At 38.3% G+C, this 22,839-nt stretch overlaps 3 protein-coding genes across 8 annotated transcripts in view; 1 reads left to right on the forward strand and 2 right to left on the reverse strand.

Moving 5' to 3' along the window:
* The window catches only part of tadr (torn and diminished rhabdomeres), a 33,333-nt gene extending 22,138 nt beyond the window's left edge, over positions 1-11,195 (reverse strand). For 3 of the 5 annotated variants that reach the window (XR_003656532.1, XR_003656530.1, XM_028315452.1), the window contains exons 1-12: positions 11,014-11,195; positions 10,155-10,357; positions 5,487-5,797; positions 5,048-5,176; positions 4,814-4,968; positions 4,247-4,488; positions 4,010-4,159; positions 3,718-3,867; positions 3,385-3,605; positions 2,560-2,725; positions 1,732-1,896; positions 630-786 (exon numbers count right to left, since the gene is read on the reverse strand). Coding sequence is in view for 2 of the 5 variants with exons in the window: in XM_028315452.1 (XP_028171253.1) it covers positions 630-786; positions 1,732-1,896; positions 2,560-2,725; positions 3,385-3,605; positions 3,718-3,867; positions 4,010-4,159; positions 4,247-4,488; positions 4,814-4,968; positions 5,048-5,176; positions 5,487-5,797; positions 10,155-10,347 (2,039 nt within the window). In the remaining 3 variants the exon portion in view is untranslated. Of the gene's footprint in view, positions 1-625; positions 787-1,731; positions 1,897-2,559; positions 2,726-3,384; positions 3,606-3,717; positions 3,868-4,009; positions 4,160-4,246; positions 4,489-4,813; positions 4,969-5,047; positions 5,177-5,486; positions 5,798-6,650; positions 6,854-7,444; positions 7,731-10,154; positions 10,358-11,013 lie in introns of those variants that run through there. The other 2 variants (XR_003656531.1, XM_028315451.1) reach the window with 2 other exon arrangements.
* Positions 11,196-14,564: 3,369 nt separating this feature from the next.
* Positions 14,565-15,688, forward strand: LOC114360722 (uncharacterized). Its single transcript, XM_028315507.1, has 2 exons — positions 14,565-14,849; positions 15,431-15,688. Exons 1-2 carry the CDS (start codon positions 14,754-14,756, stop codon positions 15,539-15,541), a joined length of 207 nt encoding a protein of 68 aa, XP_028171308.1. The 5' UTR covers positions 14,565-14,753; the 3' UTR covers positions 15,542-15,688.
* Positions 15,689-18,670: 2,982 nt separating this feature from the next.
* On the reverse strand, positions 18,671-22,556 carry LOC114360721 (sodium channel protein Nach). Of its 2 annotated transcripts, none has more exons than XM_028315505.1 (9): positions 22,404-22,556; positions 21,723-21,917; positions 21,357-21,644; positions 21,202-21,283; positions 20,932-21,017; positions 20,641-20,840; positions 19,443-19,608; positions 19,039-19,145; positions 18,671-18,961 (listed from the first exon to the last, which is right to left on the reverse strand). In XM_028315505.1, the coding sequence occupies exons 1-9, from the start codon at positions 22,499-22,501 to the stop codon at positions 18,690-18,692; spliced, it is 1,494 nt and encodes a 497-aa protein (XP_028171306.1). In that variant the 5' UTR covers positions 22,502-22,556; the 3' UTR covers positions 18,671-18,689. The 2 variants fall into 2 exon arrangements, with proteins under 2 accessions (XP_028171306.1, XP_028171307.1); XM_028315506.1 differs by having other exon boundaries at positions 21,723-21,932; positions 22,404-22,451.
* Positions 22,557-22,839: the final 283 nt, after the last annotated feature.

Raw genomic sequence — 22,839 nt, forward strand, 5'->3', positions numbered from 1 at the left:
AAATGAAATGTATTTTTCTTTAAGGATATTTATTGGGCTTTCAAATAACACCAATATTGTTGGGGTACCATGATTGTGTCAGAAGAAAATCTTTAAAGTTCGCGTCGCGGAAGGTGCGGTTTATTTGATGTTGAGTGTATTTTCTTAATTTGGTGCTTAAAGATCGAAATAGATTTTATTACTCTGAACAGCCTTTCCATTAGCTAATTAATGTATTTGAAAGGAAGACTGCACGTCTCGCTATTATTTGTGGCCATTATCTAAGAGCCTATTCACTCTACCGATAACATACTACGCTGTAACATCGCAGCTACCAAAAGTCACATCATTATGGCTTTGAGACCACAGGTTTTTGTTATTACAATCATCATCCAGGCGAGATCGAGGCCCGCTTAGCTTGCAAGCCGCGATTTCATGCACCTCTTAAAGTCCGGTCGCCGAGCAGATAGAATTTCGTCCAATGACCCCAACTTACCCCAAGCTACCTATCCTTATGGCTCGCGCGTATATTGCTGTCGCGACTGTGCGACGGGCGGCCGCAGTGCGTGTGCGACCGGACTTTAGACCTATCTCTTGTTTGAAAAGGCTCTCAGGTAAGTATTTTTTTCCACAAACGGCGTAAGATTTACCTGGCTATGTAGACAGTATCGATGTGCGCGAGCCGAGCGCCGGTGAGCGGCACGGCGGCGGTGACAGGCGACAGCTTGCGGCGCTCCAGGGCGCTACGGGCCTGCCGCACTGCCAGGTCGCCGCACCAGCGTTCGCAGCGGGCATATATCACCACACCTGGACGAAATTAGCTTTTAGTTACATATAAGTATCTACATAGATCATACGATACACCAGCTACTTTACTACAACTCTCCTGTTCAACAAAGAGACGTCCATTACTGGACCACCCAAGATTTTCCACAATCCACAACGACCGGTCCTTGATCATCACTCCTTACTTTAAGAAAAAATATTCCAGCCCGTAAACCCGAATGTGTTTTCAATCAATCGTTTTTTTTTGCTTTGAAATTAATAATTGAATAGTAGTAGACTTTGGTGGTTGCAGCCATAGAGGGTTGCAGCTATACAGGGTGTTAGGTAAATGGGTATATGAGCCGACACTAGCCCATGTTAACATGGTCATATAAATGGTATGGTGAAGTCAGAAATTTGATATCATCATTTTACTTTTTTTAATTTTCATACAAAATAAATTTTATAAAATCCGATTTGTATGAAAATTAAAATAATTAAAATGAAGATATCAATTTTCTGACTTCACCATACCATTTATATGACCTTGTTAACATGGGCTAGTGTCGGCTCACATACCCATTTACCTAACACCCTGTATACCCGGCCAAGCTAACTGCGCACCTGGCTGAAATGCGACTCCCTCGCACTCACCCGCACACCTTCCCGCGTTCGCCCCGTCCGTACCGAGCGTTGATGTGACGTCACGACGGCAGCCAGGTGCGCAGTTAACTTGGCCAGGTTGTATGTAATTAGTATAGTACGAGTATACTGGTCTTCATAATGTACCATCGGCAACAGTGTTAATATCCATTACCTGTTATGTCGTCTCGTTCTATCGCAAAGAATCACCATTTGATGAGAGCGAGAACAAAAACGGAAATGGATAGTTAACAGTGTGGCCGTGTGTACAACATTTTAAGACATAATTTATAACTTGAAATTAAAATTAGCATCTATTAAAAATACCGAATTCATTAATATTACCAGCTCCAGCAAAAAGCGTGATGGCCGGCCAGGAGTCGAGCAGGAGTGGCGTAAGGAACAGCAGCGCGATCAGCATTGCCACAGGCCCCTGAATGCTTTGAGTTTTCCTCAAGCCCAGGTTGTGAGCTGGCTGCCACGCGCTTATGAAGGTCCCACATAGCCATACTGCAAATAGAACTAAGTAAGTAGGTAGTTATTGAAGTTATGTTACGGAAGAAAGGAGCATGTGGCAAGAAACATTGTGGGTCTGTGGGTAGGTAACACTGATAGAGCTCTAGGCTGGGCAATTGGGCATACTTTGGAAAGCGAGTGTGAAGAATGAATTGACCTGAATACCTAATGAACCGACTATTCCGCTATACCTATGTATTTAAAGTGATCACATTCGTATATAGATGTAGAATCTTACAGGGTGGAAACGATAAAGTGATCTCACTGCTGGAACGAGCTGAAACATTTAATCTTCGAAAAGATACTAAAATGTTTGTTTTTATTTGTATAGAGAACAATAGTGTCTAGACAAACCTAAAGAGGATTTAGGACGCTATTTGGATCAAATATGTAATTGCTCAATAATGAATAATAAATAAATAAAATAAGATCTACTTAATTCTGTAACGTATTATTGATGACATTTGATGGAGCTCGTGAAGCACTTTCGGAATCAGTAACCGGTTTTTCGATATCTTGCATAGTTTAGAAATAACCGATTGAGATCACTGTCTTATCGTTTCCACCCTGTATAGAGGGATGTAGAGTCGAATGTACAGCTAAGGTGTGGAATCTTGTGTAAAAGATGCGATTTTGAACCGTACTGGAACAACTTACAAGGTATGCCAGTCGCAAACATAGGCACCCTGATGGCCTCATTGCAGAAGGCAGTCGCTATGAAGGCGTCTGCCAGCACTTGGACCACGGCCCCTACTGCGGACCATCGCGCTCCCCGCACGCTGGGCGGGGTGGGCATGCTGGCTTCGGGAACCGCTGTTACCACCTGGAAGGAATGGAAAACAATCAGATGGGAGTTTGAAAATCTTTTGGAGATCCTTTACCTCGTAAAAAAGATCCTTTTGTCGAGGAAAAAATATATGAAATTGCTTGGAAGTTATAGCAGAACCTTATGAGAATGATTTCGTTGAGTAAATTTATATCGAATGGTTCCTAGGTTCTCTGCTTTACATGAAAATATTCTGCAGACAGCAACAGCATGTCAACCTATCCAATGTAAAATATCTTTGAATGATCTCATAACTTATAACTTTGAACATAGGCGGTTATCACACTGCGCCGCGCTCCGCTGCGGAGCGCGTGATTTCATATAAAAAATTACGCGCGCGGACGCGTTGTCAGTGTGAAGTGCCGCGCGTGTTTTCCATACAAACTGAGGTACTTGCATACAATTATTAAATCTGTCGCCCCGCGCTCCGCGACGGAGCGCGGCGTAGTGTGATAACCGCCATAGAGTTCGCAATCACTTGAAGAATCTAACATTTTGGGTATCAGTTGCTGGCGCTGCATACAGGCCGCTACCAACCGGGCCATGTGAAATCATCCCTATGTTTAGCAGTGGAAGTCCTAGGCTGTGGCTGAAATGATGATGATTAAGAACTACGTATAGTTGAGTGGATATAAAGGTACCATTATTGTACTTACTTGAATCCTATCTCTATACTCCTTCACTACCGCATCGATATCGGTAGAGTCGTCTCCTGAAGACAGTTCACCCTCGCTAGCTTCGACGTCCGATACTACGTCTTCCACTTCAACAGTAGGCAAGTCCCTGATTCCACTGCTGCAGCTGGTTGCTTGGTCTATTTCTTCTGTTGGACATCCAGAGTACTCGTCAAGCAAAAGACACTCGCGTTCTTCTGTTTCTGTAAACATAATAGACGTGTGTAGTAGATGTGCGTTCATCAAATTCTCATGAAGCATCGGTGCAGTAGAGAATGTTAAACGGATTTTTAATCGCCAATGAGTTAGGTTTACCTTTTGCTGTCACTTTAGGCTTGATACTCTCCAATGTCTTAGTGTGCCGTATCGCTGATGGTATGAACCACAGGCCTCGTTTGGGTTTTGAGCTGCTTGACTTCATTGCTCGTGAACTACCCTCGGTGCCAAGGCGTTTGTACTCCACGTCTGGAATCAGGAATACTTACTAGTCATAAACCAATAAAAATATCATTGTCGTGGTAGGTATACTAGAGCTAAACTTGTGTTTCAAGGGCTACTATGAAAAGAAAATTAGTCAAGCTAAAGGAGTAGGTATTACTGAACCCACCTCCAGCTTCCTTCTGCTCGGCCGTGGGCACGCAGCGCATGATGATGAAGTGGAACGCCTGCACTGTGATGCCAAGCAGGTGGCTTGCATTCATCAGGGTAATCATATGCGATAGTGGACACGCAAACGCCAGGATGGCTGCCAAACTCCCTGAAACAGAAAGTTTAAAGTCTGGTGAAGACGAAGAAATTAAGGTTTAAATTTCTTCCTACAGAGTAAATTAAAATGAAATCTTACCGGCTGTAAATACAGCTAGAACTGGACTACCAGTGGTAGTGCTTTCGTATGTCATGGACCTGGTCAGCACCTTCCACTCTGGTGAAGCCAGAGCCACAAGCACAGTAAACAGCAATGGGCAGAGCTCAGTGAGAGCGAGACAGACACCAGCGACTGTGACAGCAGCCAGGACTGGGCACACCCATCCAGCTGACCTGGCTTCTAGTAACGTTGTGACTGGTAGCGCGGCGTCAATGCTATGCCTGTAAGAAAAACAAATATGTAATTATAATAAAACCTTTTACTTTATTCAGTATAGCGAAGACTTTCGACAGCAACTTCGCTTTCATTATCAACTATTCACGGTTATATTCTACGTCTTATTCATATGGGTGTAACACACTATTTAGCTAGAGGCTGACACACGAGGACGCACAGGGTGACACACGAACCAATCACAGAGCTCTATTCAGCGCTGTGCATTGGATTTGCTGCTACACTTATGCAAGCATTGTTTGTGAATACAGGCGTTATGACGTTAGGTTATGCATAATATAATCATAATATTTCACATAAGAGTCTACTTACGATTTTAACATATTGGTGTACAAAAAGCACAGACCCGCGAGAACGACCGTCGGCAAACCAATGCGAAGTATCAAGTTTTTCTTCAGAGAACCACTTTCCTTAGGAGGTAAAACTACACTAAAAGCGTAAGATATTGGCGCACCAGCAGCAAACATCTGAAAATAAGAATTAGTTGTGCAATAGAAAATATTTTACTAGGTACATACTAGAGTGTAATGCTGTAATTTTTCTTACCTCATTAATTGTGATAGGTATAGGAATATTAATATTCGCAATATCCAAATTCATAAGGCCGACAATGGCAAAGAATTGACTAAATATGTACAGAAGAATCAGCAACATAAACGTGAACATCATACTTTCCTGTAAAGAAATTAGATTAGCATTAACATTGTGTGTCACAAACGGATGATTTAATTTATTTACTGGAATATTATGACGGGGCATAATGAACTTATTTTAAAATTGACTCTGGAGCTTCCTACGGATGTTGACCTCATTCAATTTCACAAATTCGCAGCAATGCTTAAAATTTATAATAACACTAATCTGGTTTCAGTTATTGTAGGCTTTTTAATTAAAATAAGATAATTTATTTTAGGAGTGACTTAGAAAAGCAAGGTAACATATTTAAAGTTATGTATTGATAGTTATGTAAATAGTAATAACTTACCTCCAGTCCACACATGAACATAGCGCAAACCACCATCACGACGGTGACCCCCAATACATCAGGCCAGGGTTCTCCCAGGGCTCTAGTCTCGTACCCAAACAGCCATCGCCTGGTTCGACCGGCGGTCACGTGGTCAGCCGTGGCGCTCAGGATCCTGGCGCAGATAGCCACGGCCACCAGATGAGACAGAAACGTCATCCACATCGCCATGAAGTCGGCGAAAGAGCGCAGGTTGCGCTCGCGTCGGCCTCTAGACGTTTTCGGCGGTGGTAGTATTTCAGCCAGCTTCTTCAGGTCCTTGCATGTAAAAGCTGAAAAATAAAATTTATTTAATGATTTCGTAGCAGTCGTAGAAAACATTTCACCGTAGCATTAATTTTCGTAGCGTTCGTAGCGATGCATTTCTTTTCGTAGCTCTCGTAGTAGGGATTTTCTTTCGTAGCGTTACTTATATTGTGTTCTCGTAAAATCTTTCGTATTTTTTATTTATTCGGGTTATATTTGTTATGGATTTCGATTCGAAATAGTTGATTCGTTTATAAGTTACTAGAAAAACAAGAAAATCGCTCCCAGCGTCCATCGCGCGCCGCACGCTTCACCGTAGCCGAGTGAGTTCAGTGCGTTGCTTAGTGTTTATATGTTAGGTACTCACTAGCAACAGTGATGAATGCAGCTAGCAACAGTACAGCAGCCACGGCACAGTAGCTGGAGTTAGCGGCTGCCAGCGGTGCCAGCAATAGCGCGCCCAGCGTCCATCGCGCGCCGCACGCTTCACCGTATCCGAGCGAGTTCAATGCATTGCTTAATGTTTATCTTACTCACTGGCAACAGTGATGAAGGCAGCTAGCAGCAGCACCGCAGGCACGGCACAGTAGCTGGAGTTGGCGGCTGCCAGCGGTGCCAGCAATAGCGCGCCCAGCGTCCATAGCGTGCCGCATGCGTCACCGTAGCCGAGTGAGTTCAATGCGTTGCTTAGTATTTATATGTTACTCACTAGCAACAGTGATGAAGGCAGCCAGCAGCAACATGGCGGGCATGGCACAGTAGCTGGAGTTAGCGGCTTCCAGCGATGCCAGCAATAGCGCGCCCAGCATCCATCGCGCGCCGCACGCTTCGCCGTAGCCGAGCGAGTTCAATACATTGCTTATTGTTTATCTTACTCACTGGCAACAGTGATGAAAGCAGCTAGCAGCAACACGGCGGGTACGGCACAGTAGCTGGAGTTAGCGGCTGCCAGCGGTGCCAGCAATAGCGCGCCCAGCGTCCATCGCGCGCCGCACGCTTCGCCGTAGCCGAGCGAGTTCAATGCGTTGCTCATTTTGATGCAGGTGCGCTGCTCACGTCGTTCACTCGTCATCTTTATTATTCTGTTTGAAAAAAATACCAACAAAAAGTAATTTACTTTCTCTATTGCCTACTCTATCAGTATCCTCAGCATTCTAGCCTAGAGGTATACATAGGTGTAACAAGATATTTTCTACTACTTTAATATAATAAACTATTCACAACATCCAGATTTTATAAAACATTTTTTGAGAATTATAAACCAACCTATTTATAGCAGGAAGAACTGCTACCTAAAAATCCGTCTGCAAAACATCTCGTTTGATAAAAAGAAAAAGAGTCTTCAACCCGACTTTCTTATTAGCTGCTACTATTACTCAAAGGGGACAAGATTACTGTAATCACCATTTTGTAAAAGTGGTGTAATATTACAGGCTTAAAGAAACTAAACAGGCGTAGGTAAGCTTTAAAGGATGGCAGGTTTACATAAAAGGAAAAATCTTTATCGGGTATTTAAGTACCATATTATGTTTATGTTAAATACATTTATTGAACCTATAAATACCTACTTAATTTGTGTGGAAAGTAGGTGATTCAAAGCACATAATTAACACAATAAATAATTTACTCAAATATCAATCAAAATTAAATTAGGAAAATTATTAAGTACTTACCATGGTTACGAAAAAACCACAGTCACTTTCACTAGCTTACTGATGTTTCTCTCTAATCCACTATTGAATTTACTTTGTTAACACCATTATTTTGAGAGAAATGCGTCGTTTCTGTTTATTTAAGTCCCGAAATCGTAAGGGCTGTTAAAAAATTTGCCATCTTCGGTAAATAAGGTCGTGTTTCCATGTTTATGCGACAAACTCGAGGAGCGCGGCGATATATCGACGTCCTACTTGTTCAGGTCCTGATCGATACCGCTTACTCCGGGGTGACCACTTTCGAATACACTCGATAGATTGGGCGGGAAAACGGGTAAATGAAAACTTTTTCAAAGAGAGCTTTTTACAAGTGTGTATAGTTTTACGAAGCAGTTTAACTCATCAAAGGACTATATTGACTTGTTATAATTGTATCTACGAAAATGCAGTTTCATTGAACAATTTTAAGAAAACAGTTTTCAGGAATATCTTTCCTTTAAAATCTGACCAATAAGCCAGGATGAACTGATTTTGAAGATTAGGTCATCTAATAGAAAATAACAACTACTTATTAAGTAAGTAGGTTTACATGTAAGTACAACTTTGAAATAGATGGAACCAACTGTGTGTGTTTGAACCAACTGTGGACACATGGAAACAGCTATGGGATTAGGAAAATTGATGAAACTGAAGAAAATTTTAGCTGATTCGAACGAAAGCTGCTATCACCTGTACCTACATGCTGTCGCATGTCAAGCTAAACAAAACGTATAGTTAGTAAAGCATGATGTTTGAAATTATGTAATGAGCATGCGACTCTATATTGTTATTCTAAGTGCTTTAGCTAACTGTTTACTAATTCAAATGTCCAGTCTTCAGAATTTTCAATACCTGTTGTGCTCACCCTACAAACGATTGACAGTATGGCTTCCTATTAAACGGTTTGTTGACTAGTAACACCTCGAATGTCTGTGAAATATACTTACACAATCTTCATCTATCTTACATAATAATCTTAGATCCTAATTCGAACAGAAGAGGAACAAACAATTGAACAAAATGTACGAGTAGGTATACCTTATTATTTTCATGTTTGTACTTTTATTAACTTTTACTTTGTTAACGTTACGTAGTGAATTATTTTCAAAAACGTATTTATAAATACTTACCATAGATTTGTTTGTTGTTTTAGCTATAGAAATTTTTAATAAAATAATCCATTAACACCGCGCCAACTAAGTAATCTCAACAAGTCAACGGATTTTAGATCCTACTTTTTTGTACATAAGTAAAGAAAACACTTAATAATAGCCAGAGTTAATGCACCATCTGTGTCCCGTCTGCATATTAAAACGAGTGCGCAATAAAACGGTTGAGTCGTTCAAAATTGAAATTGGACTGTCTTGGGACCTGCCACCAAAATTAAAGACAAGATTCCCTAATTTAATCAACTGATTTAATCAGTAGTACCTGTACCACGACATAGCTACGTGGGCTGGTATAGCGTCTTAGACTATATTTTACTAGCTTTCCGCCCGCGGCTTCGCCCGCGTGGAATTTTGTCTGTCACAAAAAAACTTTATAGCGTAAATGTTTAAAAAACCGGGATAAAAACTATCCTATGTCCTTTCCCAGGACTCAAACTATCCCTATGCCAAATTTCATCAAAATCGGTTCAGTGGTTTAAGCGTGAAAGCAAGACAGACAGACAGACAGACAGACAGACAGACAGAGTTACTTTCGCATTTATAATATTAGTATAGATGTAGATACGTAGGCACGCAATGACTGCATAATGTCCGAGACTATATGGGTTTCAAGATTTAATCCAATTATGATCTGACTCAATGCTCTTCTCTGCAGTTCGCGGAAGAATTACTCGCGCCACTGTCACATTACACAGACAAACAAACTAATTGACGTAAGGCAGGCGTAATACGGATACTGTGCTCTGGAAATTTCTAGTTACATTCTAATTAGGTGGTTAATGTTCGACATCATTGTTTAAAAATACAACCAAATTAATTTTGAATTGATCAAATCATGGGGTAAGTTTTGGACTTTTAACTGGGTTTTGAAATATTGAGACTCCTATTTTATGCTTAAGGGTTTTTAAATAAAAGCCTTTTTGTTAAATTGCTTCATTTTCAAGTCACTTGCAATTTATTTGCAAAATCTATTTTTTCAGTCTGTAAAAACGCGTTCCAAAATATTTCCGTGGGTTTGAAAGTTATCTCTAGAACGTCGTACGGTAGTTGTTAATTTGTTATTACGTAAGTAAGTAATTACAAAATCTAGTGGGCTTTCTACACCATAAGTAAAATCCAAACAAACACGGCATTATTCAATTCATTGTCTTTATCAAAAGCCCACATAACTTTCAGCCTATCATGAAGTTCTGTAACATAACTTAGTTCCATTATCTGAGTAGGTTTTGCAATACTTAGTTCTTGTCATTCCACACAGTTGCAGTGTCTTACAGACTATTCCGATCTAGTTAGTTCTAAACTTCATGGCAAGCGTGGGGGAAGTTTTGTATTTCACAATGAACTAACTAACAAGATTGACGAGTGGGTTTTAATGCACCATACATGTTTGACATTAATATCATTTTACCGGTTAGGTATATCCTGATCTCTTTAACTTTGGCCGACGAAGGATTTATTACATTATGATGGCATGTGCTTAACTCGTGCCTACCTATAGTCCAGNTTTTGTTTATCTTACTCACTGGCAACAGTGATGAAAGCAGCCAGCAGCAACACGGCGGGTACGGCACAGTAGCTGGAGTTAGCGGCCGCTAGCGGTGCCAGCAATAGCGCGCCCAGCGTCCATCGCGCGCCGCACGCTTCGCCGTAGCCGAGCGAGTTCAATGCGTTGCTCATTTTGATGCAGGTGCGCTGCTCACGTCGTTCACTCGTCATCTTTATTATTCTGTTTGAAAAAAATACCAACAAAAAGTAATTAACTTTCTCTATTGCCTACTCTATCAGTATCCTCAGCATTCTAGCCTAGAGGTATACATAGGTGTAACAAGATATTTTCTACTACTTTAATATAATAAACTATTCACAATATCCAGATTTAAAAAAAACATATTTTGAGAATTTTCCTTATGGGATTGTATATTTAGAGGATACATTTTATAATATTACATTAACTTAAAATTTTGAGAATTATAAACAAACCTATTTATAGCAGGAAGAACTGCTACCTAAAAATCCGTCTGCAAACATCTCGTTTGATAAAAAGAAATAGAGTCTTCAACCCGACTTTCTTATTAGCTGCTACTATTACTCAAAGGGGACAAGATTACTGTAATCACCATTTTGTAAAAGTGGTGTAATATTACAGGCTTAAAGAAACTAAACAGGCGTAAGCTTTAAAGGATGGCAGGTTTACATAAAAGGAATATTCTTTATCGGGTATTTAAGTACCATATTATGTTTATGTTAAATACATTTATTGAACCTATAAATACCTACTTAATTTGTGTGGAAAGTAGGTGATTCAAAGCACATAATTAACACAATAAATAATTTACTCAAATATCAATCAAAATTAAATTAGGAAAATTATTAAGTACTTACCATGGTTACGAAAAAACTAGTCACTTTCACCACATTACTGATGTTTTTCTCTAATCCACTATTGAATTTACTTTGTTAACACCATTATTTTGAGAGAAATGCGTCGTTTCTGTTTATTTAAGACCCGAAATCGTAAGGGCTGTTAAAAAATTTGCCATCTTCGGTAAATAAGGTCGTGTTTCCATGTTTATGCGACAAACTCGAGGAGCGCGGCGATATATCGACGTCCTACTTGTTCAGGTCCTGATCGATACCGCTTACTCCGGGGTGACCACTCTCGAATACACTTGATAGATTAGGCGGGAAAACGGATAAAAGAAAACTTTTTCAAAGAGAGCTTTTTCCAAGTGTGTATAGTTTTACGAAGCAGTTTAACTCATCAAAGGACTATATTGACTTGTTATAATTCTATCTACGAAAATGCAGTTTCATTGAACAATTTTAAGAAAAGAGTTTTCAGGAATATTTTTCCTTTAAAATCTGACCAATAAGCCAGGATAAACTGATTTTGAAGATTAGGTCATCTAATAGAAAATAACTATTAAGTAAGTAGGTTTACATGTAAGTACAACTTTGAAATAGATGGAACCAACTGTGTGGATACATGGAAACAGCTATGGGATTAGGATAATTGATGAAACTGAATAAAATTTTAGCTGATTCGAACGAAAGCTGCTATCACCTGTACCTACATGCTGTCGCATGTCAAGCTAAACAAAACGTATAGTTAGCATGATGTTTGAAATTATGTAATGAGCATGCGACTCTATATTGTTATTCCAAGTGCTTTAGCTAACTGTTTACTAATTCAAATGTCCAGTCTTCAGAATTTTCAATACCTGTTGTGCTCACCCTACAAACGATTGACAGTATGGCTTCCTATTAAACGGTTTGTTGACTAGTAACACCTCGAATGTCTGTGAAATATACTTACACAATCTTCATCTATCTTACATAATAATCTAAGATCCTAATTCGAACAGAAGAGGAACAAACAATTGAACAAAATGTACGAGTATACCTGATTATTTTCATGTTTGTACTTTTACTAACTTAATTTGTTAACGCTACGTCGTGATATTATTTTCAAAAACGTATTTATAAATACTTACCATAGCTTTGTATATTTCAGCTATAGAACATTTAATAATTTTCCCTGTAACACCGCGCCAACTAAGTAATCTCAAACTAAGTAGGGAATCATCGCATAATGGGCACAAGTCTACGGATTTTAGATACTTTTTTGTAAATACATAAGTAGTTATATTAATTTAAAGAAAACACTCAATAATAGCCCGAGTAATGCACCATCTGCGTCCCGTCTGCACATTAAAACGAGTGCGCAATAAAACGGTTGAGTCGTTCAAAATTGAAATTGGACTGTCTTGGGACCTGACACCAAAATTAAAGACAAGATTCCCTAATTTAATCAACCGATTTAATCAGTATAGGTACCAGACCACGACATAGCAACGTGGGTTGGTATAGCGTCTTAGACTATATTTTATTAGCTTTCCGCCCGCGGCTTCGCCCGCGTGGTTTTTGTCTGTCACAGTAAACTTTATAGCGTCCCTGTTTCAAAAACCGGGATAAAAACTATCCTATGTCCTTTCCCGGGACTCAAACTATCCCTATGCCAAATGTGATCAAAATCGGTTCAGTGATTTAGGCGTGAAAGCAAGACAGACAGAGTTACTTTCGCATTTATAATATTAGTATAGAAGTATAGATGTAGATACGTAGACACGCAATGACTGCATAATGTCCGAGACTATATGGGTTTCAAGATTTAATCCAATTATGATCTGACTCAATGCTCTTCTCTGCAGTTCGCGGAAGTTACTCGCGCCACTGTCACATTAGACAGACAAACAAACTAATTGACGCAAGGCAGGCGTAATACGGATACTGTGCTCTGGAAATTTCTAGTTACATTCTAATTAGGTAGTTAATGTTCGACATCATTGTGTAAAAATACAACCAAATTAATTTGGAATCGATCAAATCAAGGGGTAAGTTTTGGACTTTTAACTGGGTTTTGAAATATTGAGACTCCTATTTTACCTATGCTTATGGGTTTTTAAATAAAAGCCTTTTTGTTAAATTACTTAATTTTAAAATTTAAATTGCAAACTCTATTTTTTCAGTCACGCGTTCCAAAATATTTCCGTGGGTTTGAAAGTTATCTCTAGAACGTCTTACGGTAGTGTTAATTTGTTATTACATAAGTAAGTAATTACTAAATCTAGTGGGATTTGTACACCGTAAGTAAAAAGAGAAAAATCCAAACAAAGATTGTATTATTCAATTCATTGTCTTTATCAAAAGCCCACATAACTTTCAGCCTATCATGAAGTTCTGTAACATAACTTAGTTCCATTATCTGAGTAGGTTTTGCAATACTTAGTTCTTGTCATTCCACACAGTTGCAGTGTCTTACAGACTATTCCGATCTAGTTAGTTCTAAACTTCATGGCAAGCGTGGGGGAAGTTTTGTATTTCACAATGAACTAACTAACAAGATTGACGAGTGGGTTTTAATGCATCATACATGTTTGAAATTAATATCATTTTACCGGTTAGGTATATCCTGATCTCTTTAACTTTGGCCGACGAAGGATTTATTACATTATGATGGCATGTGCTTAACTCGTGCCTACCTTGTTGGCAATTTCTTTTAAAAAATTGCAAATAATTTCAACTTTTTAATAGTATTTGACCAGACATTCTAAAATATCGGTGTAAGGTAAAGTCTACTGATTTGTTACACTATCCTATCCTACCTTATATTGATAGTCTAGGCGCTTTTAAAGACATGTTATTGTACTCGTATTAATTAATTACTTACAACTATAACTATAGCTAGAGCTAGTAAATTTATACATCTTGAAACGTTAGGTACCTAACAAAGAGAACATTTCTATGGATTAGTGTTGCTTGCAAAAGTGATATGCCCACAAAAGAAGATGTCAACGACGGGAATAACGCTGATGCTTTGTTCTGCATAGATAACAGAATGAAAGAGATTAGCTATGTTCATTCAAATAATATTAAAACGCTGTTCAACAGTTTCATTAATGCTTAATTACTCCGGCGCCGAAGGATGTCAACGTTTGTTCTGAATTGATGACTAAAAGGCCACAACGCTGAAATGTTTAATTGAAATTTTAACTTCGTTGTACTTGCATTTTTTTGAAGTTACTAATAATTTCGCTTGAAAAGCGATTTAATTAATGTTCACTATAAGTTATTTTAAGAAAGGTTTAGGCGATACTTACTTCTATACAAATACACTTTTGATATCAAACTGATAGATTTTGGAAAAAAATGAGTTTAAAAAAGCTTCTTCTTCTGACTTCAAACACAGTCAAAAAGTGGTTTTTATGTTGAAAATTGTACGATTTTTAAGCAGTCTTTTAGGTACAGGCGGTTTATTAGAGCGGAAGAACGCGATGTTAAGTGTTGCAGTTGAAAACCTAATCACTTTAATTGCCTTATTGACTAATTATCCAATTTAATTATGTCGCTATCCGCTCTGCTCCGTGTACATGACTTCATTGTCCCTTGTCTTTTGCAGCGCGGCGCGAGAAGAAAGCGCGTGGGCGCGTTCCCATATAAATGGATGGGATGACTGTCTATCCAGGCATTACTCATGAAAGCCTGCGGGAAACTCGACGTGGATAGCCGTCGGCCGGTTGTGGACACAAGTGCAACAGTCAATTGTTATTTGAACAGTGAAAATGAAGTTTCAAAGCGCGTGTTTACTTTTCGCGATCGTTTTATGTTTTGTTGTGATCTGTGAGGCTTACCCTTTTCGATCTGGCAACATAGACTACGTGAGTATTGTTTTAAAAATAATTGTGATTAATCACGATGCATCATCAAGTTTGTTTGACTGATTGAGTATTACCTAATCATAATAAACAGACAGCTCACTAAAAAGCTTTCAAAAGGTCATGTAGAGTTAAATCGAACGCCTCAAATTAATAGGCCATCAATTTAGTTTAAATTGAATAGTCACAAGCAATGAAATGCTGCCAAATATTACGTAGCTGTATTGTATTAATAATGTTTTCTACGTTTTAACAGTCAATCAATTTTATGCATTTCAGTAAGCTACATTAAAATTTTTGTAATTAGGTATATCACGAATATTGAAGAGAAATAGGTGTTTACTGGGAATATTAGATACATCATCTAGGATAGTAGTTAGCTATACTGGGCGAGACGAGATTTATTGCCTTCCAAAAGTGGTATACAAACACAAATAAAGCATCAATACAATAAAATCAATAAAACATCATTTTGTTTTTTTTTTCACCTGCAACACCCTCTTTTCTCTTGGAGGAATCGAGAAACATCCCAACATCCCTTACCTATTGTCTAAAGCGTTAAAAATATAACTTTTTGTTACCAGTTGGAGGCTCTTCGCCGAATGCAGCAGATACCCCAATGGCACTGCATGAGGTACCGGCGGCTACAGCTCCACGGCCACTGCAGCCGGTGGCTGCTGCTCCGACGGACCTGATACCCCAAGGTATTGAAGACAAGAGGATCTACTAAGGTTATACGGCTGTAACCCATTTCATACAAGTTTCAAGTTGTATAATACTTCTACAGACGTCATCTAAAAAACTCTATCGTGCATTTTTCGTAAAATTAACCTACTAGGTCTTAAAAATCAAGAGAGATAAATAAACATTTAACGAGAGTTACGTACCAAATGGTAGATTCTTTCTAAAATTTCACTTATACAAAGTATTTCTATTAGATTAGGTACCTAATTATTTTCGGAATTAATGGGTGGATTCTTTCTTGTCTATTTTAACTTCTAAATCTCACCATTTTATTATCGTTCTAAGACTAAAGTAACATCAGGATTCTGGTCTACATTTCAGTTGTTTTTTAATTATTTTGTACCTGATAGTGTAATGAACCTACCATACTACATTATACGTACCATTGTTTTTAGAAATATTGTCACTTATTTTAGATTTTATAACTTTTCCTAAAGGTAAAGTTTAAAAAATAATAGCGTATTTTCTGACTTTGTATCTAAAAGGGCTGAAAAACTCATAAACATAAGTCTTTTAAAAGCCACACACAATGTAAGCATATCAAGTTATTTCTTGGTTTTAAAAGGAATTCCAAAAACATTTTAAATCTCCTATTAGTTAACTAATGTTGATACAATGCTTACTTCAATACCAAAGTTTTTATAACCGTAGTTTGAGTAAATATTTAAACATAATATTTTAAGTAACATTACATATCCACGTAGATTTAGTTACATTACTACATTACCTACCATAAGTTGAAACGATAGAATTTGTAAGTACTTATAACATCATCATCAGTATTACTGTTAATATACGCTTTTAATTAGAGATAGACAATTATATTCATGTAATAAGTAAATGATACATATTCATAACTTGTTTTATTTTTGGTCACTAACGCATTTAGGCTTAGGTAAATAATTGATAGAGATATCAAAATAAGCTAGGTAGAGTTATATTTATTTATGTAAAATGTCGAATTAAATGTTTTTTTTTCCAATAATTCAATTTAAAAATCTTAGAACGTTGTAACAGTGTTAAAAATATCGCGAGAGATGATAAAATAGTGTTTTATAATGCGTGTAGTGTTAGCCAAACGTCCCTTTATTACTACGAGAGTAAAGGTCGAGATCAAACCGTGTTAGGAAGATAGTAAGCTTGCATCAGACTAACTGCTGGCTTCCTGCGAGAACTGGGCCGTGTCCAGCGGAGACCTCTGCCTAATCTGTGGTGGACTGGTCATTTGGTCAATGCAACGGGCCGCGCGGTCGCACCGCGGTCAACGTGAGACCACTATTTCGTAACATGACTCATGGGCGTTCTCCAACACAAGACACTCGATGACGTTGCAACAAAGCAAAGATTAACATCATAGCAACTTCAATAAGTAAATTATTGCCAATCCCAAGCATTCGCAAGAAACGAGTGTTTTTCTTTATACAACGTGTCCCAAAATTCAAGGATAAGCCGGCGCCGCAGGGTGGACCTAGTCATGACTGCTTTAGGAAAAATAAGAAAAAAAATCTATCTCAAATATTTTTTAAGTTACACAATAAATTATGAAATTCGTCGAAAATTGACACCCCTTATGATATTTTACATTACCACGACTACAATTTTTCAAATACTTCAGTTTTTTTGTTTGTATCGGCAACTTAAGTAGTGCTGCTGTCCACCCCAATTCTTAAAACCCTCAGAATCCTTGCAGTTTTTACACAAAAGTTAATCAAAATATGATATTTCCTTAAAATTTTGAACGATTTTTACTTACACTCCACTTTGACTCGTCGTTTTGTAAAAAAACAGTATGAACACTACTGCGGCAAGTTTCTTATAAAGTTGAAGCAACTATCCAAGATTCCGAAATGGTATAATACACTAAGAAAACTAGTCGCAAAAAAGATATGCGTACCATTTTTACAAGCACTTCGCTTGTTAGTTAGTATGGGATAAATCTTGCAACTGAATTTAAAACCAGTTCTCCTTAACCAATTGAGCTGAAATTTGTTATACTTGTGTAAGTACGATGACAATTCAATATTATGGTACCATTGAGCTGGATGGAGTATGGAGGTGGCCATAAGAACTCTTAACGAAACGGCGGAATTACATCTAGTTTGGGTTCGTTGGACTTGTCTTTTCGAGCACTTTAGTGCTAGATGATGTTCAGGGTCCTGATGATGAAGTCAAGAGGTGGCAGGAGCTGGCCATAGGAACTCNAAAACGTTTTATTTAACAGTGATTGTATGTTACATGGTTTGTAAATTTCATACTTTAGAAGTCCTGTAAGTTTTAGGTATGATTCCTTAAGAAAATTCGCTAAATCTCGAGTAAATGCAGCAACAGTCAGAACATAGAGGCAAAATCTCGTAACGCCCGAAACGCACACTTTTCGACTCATATTTTCGTTATCCTACATTCTAAGCTGTACAAACTTTATTATTTAAATAAAACAACTAAAAACGGACAGATTAAGGCACTAACATTATTAAAATACTATTTCAAAATACATGAAATTGTTGAATATGTGTGTACGAACGTAACACCCGAAACGATGGAATGACCCCTTAGGTACTTAATTGATAGACATATCAAAACAAGCTAGCAAGAGTTATATTTATTTAAGTAAAATGTCGAACCAAATGTTTTTTTCCAATAATTCAATTTAAAAATTTTAGAACGTTGTAACAGTGTTAAAAATATCGCGAGAGATGATAAAATAGTGTTTTATAATGCGTGTAGTGTAAGCCAAACGTCCCTTTATTACTACGAGAGTAAAGGTCGAGATCAAACCGTGTTAGGAAGATAGTGAGCTTGCATCAGACTAACTGCTGGCTTCCTGCGAGAACTGGGCCGTGTCCAGCGGAGACCTCTGCCTAATCTGTGGTGGACTGGTCATTTGGTCAATGCAACGGGCCGCGCGGTCATACCGCGGTCAACGTGAGACCACTATTTCGTAACATGACTCATGGGCGTTCTCCGACACAAGACGCTCGATGACGTTGCAAAAAAGCGAATATTAACATCATAGCAACTTCAATAAGTAAATTATTGCCAATCCCAAGCATTCGCAAGAAACGAGTGTTTTTCTTTATATGTAGAGCACTTCATTTATTATTATTTAGATTTCAGAGGTAGTAACAACCTCAAATTTCCCACTCCACTGTTTTCATAGGGGCCTTTTGGATTTCCCTCCAAAGCACTTACATCCTCAACTTTAATGTTCGTGCCAGATGCAGTATTCTGCAGTTTATTCACTGCATTTGGTTTGCGTTTTTGCCTCTCCATCCAAATGTCGTTCGCAAAACGGATTGTGAAGTAAAATATCAGCTCCACAAAACTTAGAAGGCTGGCTCCAACGAAGAGTCCTGTCGTGCCACCTATAGAAACTGAAATATTTAAATGTTAGATTCTATGTGTTACACACCTGAATTGTAGGTAAATGAGTTACCATGGCTTTACTAACCAACTAAATCTAAACGACTTCGTACTACGTTCCTCTTGAATCTTTCAGTTGGCAAATATGCTAAGGTTAGTTCTATTTCTGCTTTCTTCTTATTGCCTTTCCCGTTCCTGAAAAAGTAGGTACATTACATAAAGTGTCTATTCTTCCATTCATTGCGTTGCGAACATAGAGAGCGACTGCAAAATTCTTGGATGCTTTAGTGGTCAAATGCCTCCCATTCTTAGTTTATATTAAGCGACCCTGAAACACAAGGATGTCCTAGTTTGGTCATCAGTTCANTAAGTTAACACGATAGTTACTGTGTTTGGTCATCAGTTAACACGATAAAAATAACAATAAAGCATAGTTTTGTGACCGGTAATCAGATAAGTCAACAAGCTACAAGGTGCTACAAATTATCTTACGGAGTGTCGCCATCCTTGACGACGGTGATCTCTGTCTCATTGCAAGAGGGCAGGCAGTCACAAGTCAGGCCTGGCCGACTGGCCCAATGAGGCTTGAGTGTGGTCAGGTGGCTCGCCAAGCCATGGAGACAGGCCATACCAGATATGTTGCAGTGTTCTGCTGGCGCTGAAAGATTTTTAACGCGACATAAACGGGAGATAGTTAAGAAACTATAGATTTAGGTTTGTTTTTCCATAGACACAAATGGTGTACCTATTATTTTATAAACTGACCGGATACAAACTTAGGTAATCTTATAATTTCTATACCAACCAACTGTCCCTATGTGGATTGTAGGTACAGCGTTAAATTTAATCGCGTCCCTGTGCCATCTGGTCATCATAAAAATATGAACAAAATACGCCTCTTTTCTAAGGTGTTTTTTAAATTACCTAAGTATAAATTTTGATTTGATTACCTATAAATGTTAGGTAAGTATTCTTAGGTAAATACAAAATTTAGTGTCATTTAACACAAAAGTGGAGTTCTCGTGTTCTTTCGTTGACCTATTACCGTAATAAGCAACTACAATGTGCATCTTGTTATGTAATGTTCCCGTACTTTACGTTCGAGAAAGATCTTGTCATCTCTATTGTTTCAAGTGTGAACACAGAGATAAAAATAAAATTATGTACTTAACCTACATTTTCGCTTTTGCCCTTTTCCATTATTTGTAGGGCTCAATGAATACCTAACTATGAATTGGATTACCTAGTCAGACAAGTTAAACAATGCAAATAAAATGTGTATTATACTCGTATTAAAAAAATCTATTGGATTGCCAAGCTGGTTGTGGTTATTTTAAAACTCCAGCTTCGATTTCTAGGGTTGGTATTGTTTCTGTCGAAGTCAACATTTGTTAGAGACTGGACTCAATTAGAACTGGAGAGGAAGGATTTAAACTACAGTTTAGGAAAAGACCGGGCAGAATAAAGAGGTAGTGGCTACTGTCACTAGACCTCTGACCTCTACCTGCTGACTACTTTTAAGTTTGTATTGAAGGTTCTAATTTCTAGAAAGATGCTATAACTGGCGAACGTCAAGTTTTTCGTTATTTTAACCTTAGACCTATAGACTGGATTTAGAAGGCTCGGTTCTGTCCAAATAATAATAAGCGATGACTACAGGTATAGGTGATTTTTAAGTTCCTATACCCACTAGTGCCCAGCATGAAGTGGTCGTTGCAGTGGCATATCTCCATCTGCGCGCGCTTGCGGCAAAGCACCGTGCAGGCGCTGTAGGAGTAGTGAGGGTACAGCCCATCCTCGTTCTCGTGGTAGAACCGACAAGCCCGCTGCTTTGACGTCGTCTCCACCACCAGAGGATCGTTCTCGATGTTTCTCACAGTTACCAGGCGCCTGGAATTGATACAGAAGGTCTACAGTCTACAGAAGGACAAAGTACTTACAAATTATACGTGCTTTCGAGAGAATGGTAGATAATATTTACCGATATTTATGACCAGGATGAACTTTAAGAGTAGAATATTGAAGAGTCGTGATACTAGGAACCTCTTCGGGGCCTATGGTATACACCTAGAATATTAAATGGCCAATAAGCGAAGTTCAAAGACACACTCATTGCATCATAAAATCGTGCAGTAATGTAATAAGGAAGCTCTAAAATTTTCAAGGTGAACTGTAATTTTAATGTGTTAATAATTACTATTGACCGTGATATTTTAATTGTAAGTGCAATTTATTTACTGTGATTGCTTACCGTAGTTGGGACTAATATTTGGAATCTGATCACTCCTCGTTTATGCACCCTGTTGCTTACCATTGGAAACGGTTTTGGGTTTCTGTAATATTATGACATTGTAATTTAATAACTCTATAACAAGTCAAAGAAGGTCACAAACCATAGTTACTTACTTGACCTGAATAGAGTTCAGTATGAAACAGGGGCCTAAATCAGTGTCGAGAGGCTGAAAATATTCGCAGCAGCTGAACGGTCTGTCGTTGTAAGAACAGTTCCTGATGATTGTAGGGCAGTCACTGCGCACTAATTTCGCATAATAGCTGTAATTTGACTTTGGGCAGAGAGGGTCTGGTTCGTGCATGTTGTAACAGATTTCGATGAGGCTATAGCTGACACCACGGAAGAAAGCGATGTCTTTAAGGGCGTCTTCAAGGTCCAAAAGATGATCAGGTGGCCAGATACTAGAATACAATCAATTCAGTTGACCTTTAACTGTTTTTGATACGATTCAAAGTGCGTTGACTAATAAGTATACTTACGTGTCGGAAACATTGTAAACTTTATCATCGTTGGCCGACTCGCAGATAGCAACCGTTGGCATTTCAGTGTTCCACTCGGTGTACGTGGTCTCCACGCCAAAGCTGATGGGGTTGATGATGAAGGCATCCCAGGCTGCGATGATGAGCACTGCCGACCCGTACCATGACAGTATCACGAGCACTAACCAAACCAATCTGCCAACATTTCAACTTTACCTATATGCATTACGGCCTTATTCGTCAGGAAAGTCGTATCTACTCCTGTAGTTACTTAACTTATAATAATACTTAGGCTGAGTTGCACCACCTTACTTTAACGGTAACTATGACGATAACCGGTGCTTTTTGTATGGAGTTTGACAGATTTCAAAAATCTGCTACATTGCTAAGGGTGAGCTGCACTAAAGATAGTGCAACTCACCCTTGGGTATGTACGAGTATCATGCAAAAAACATACCCCCTTACTAATAAAAAGTTACACAGTTGTTGAACACTGTTTTAAAGTGTCATTTCGTTACAAAACGTCACTTTGTAACACTGTTCAACGAGCGTGTAAGTTTTATTAGTAAGGGAATAAAGTCTAAGTAGAGACTGTAGGAGTACCTATAGTGGTTTAGTGGTAGAGTTAGTTTAGTTTATTAATATTTTTCCTTATATTTTAAGGAATAAGGCTGATTTTACCTTTCAATCCAGTGCTTCGTATCGTCAGCAATAAAATGGACGCCAGCAAAAGTACAATTTGAACAGTAGTCCTTAATGAAATCCGAGCAGGTAGGCATTTCGTGGTCTGTAATTTTCACACTGACGAAATAAGCGTCGAATTATCAGGTAGCTCATGACTAATAGCACAAATATTACAACCTTGCTTGTACATAAAATGGATTTTAATTCGTGTGTTGTGCAAAAGTTGTGAATATTTGATACGATAATAATAAATAATTGTGCAATGTCATGATTATGCAGCCGCGAATGCCAATGGCTGAAGGTTACAAAGCATACAAAGAATTTTAGATGATAGTTTTATTGTTCATTTTAAAACTTTTTGTAGCAACAAAAATAACACGAATATTAAACTAACTATTTACATGTTTGTATTTAAATTAAGTATTTTATTTTG

The sequence above is a fragment of the Ostrinia furnacalis genome, unplaced genomic scaffold, assembly GCF_004193835.3.
Source record: "Ostrinia furnacalis isolate ACB-3 unplaced genomic scaffold, ASM419383v2 OfSCF5129, whole genome shotgun sequence".
Classification (NCBI taxonomy): Eukaryota; Metazoa; Arthropoda; class Insecta; order Lepidoptera; family Crambidae; genus Ostrinia; species Ostrinia furnacalis.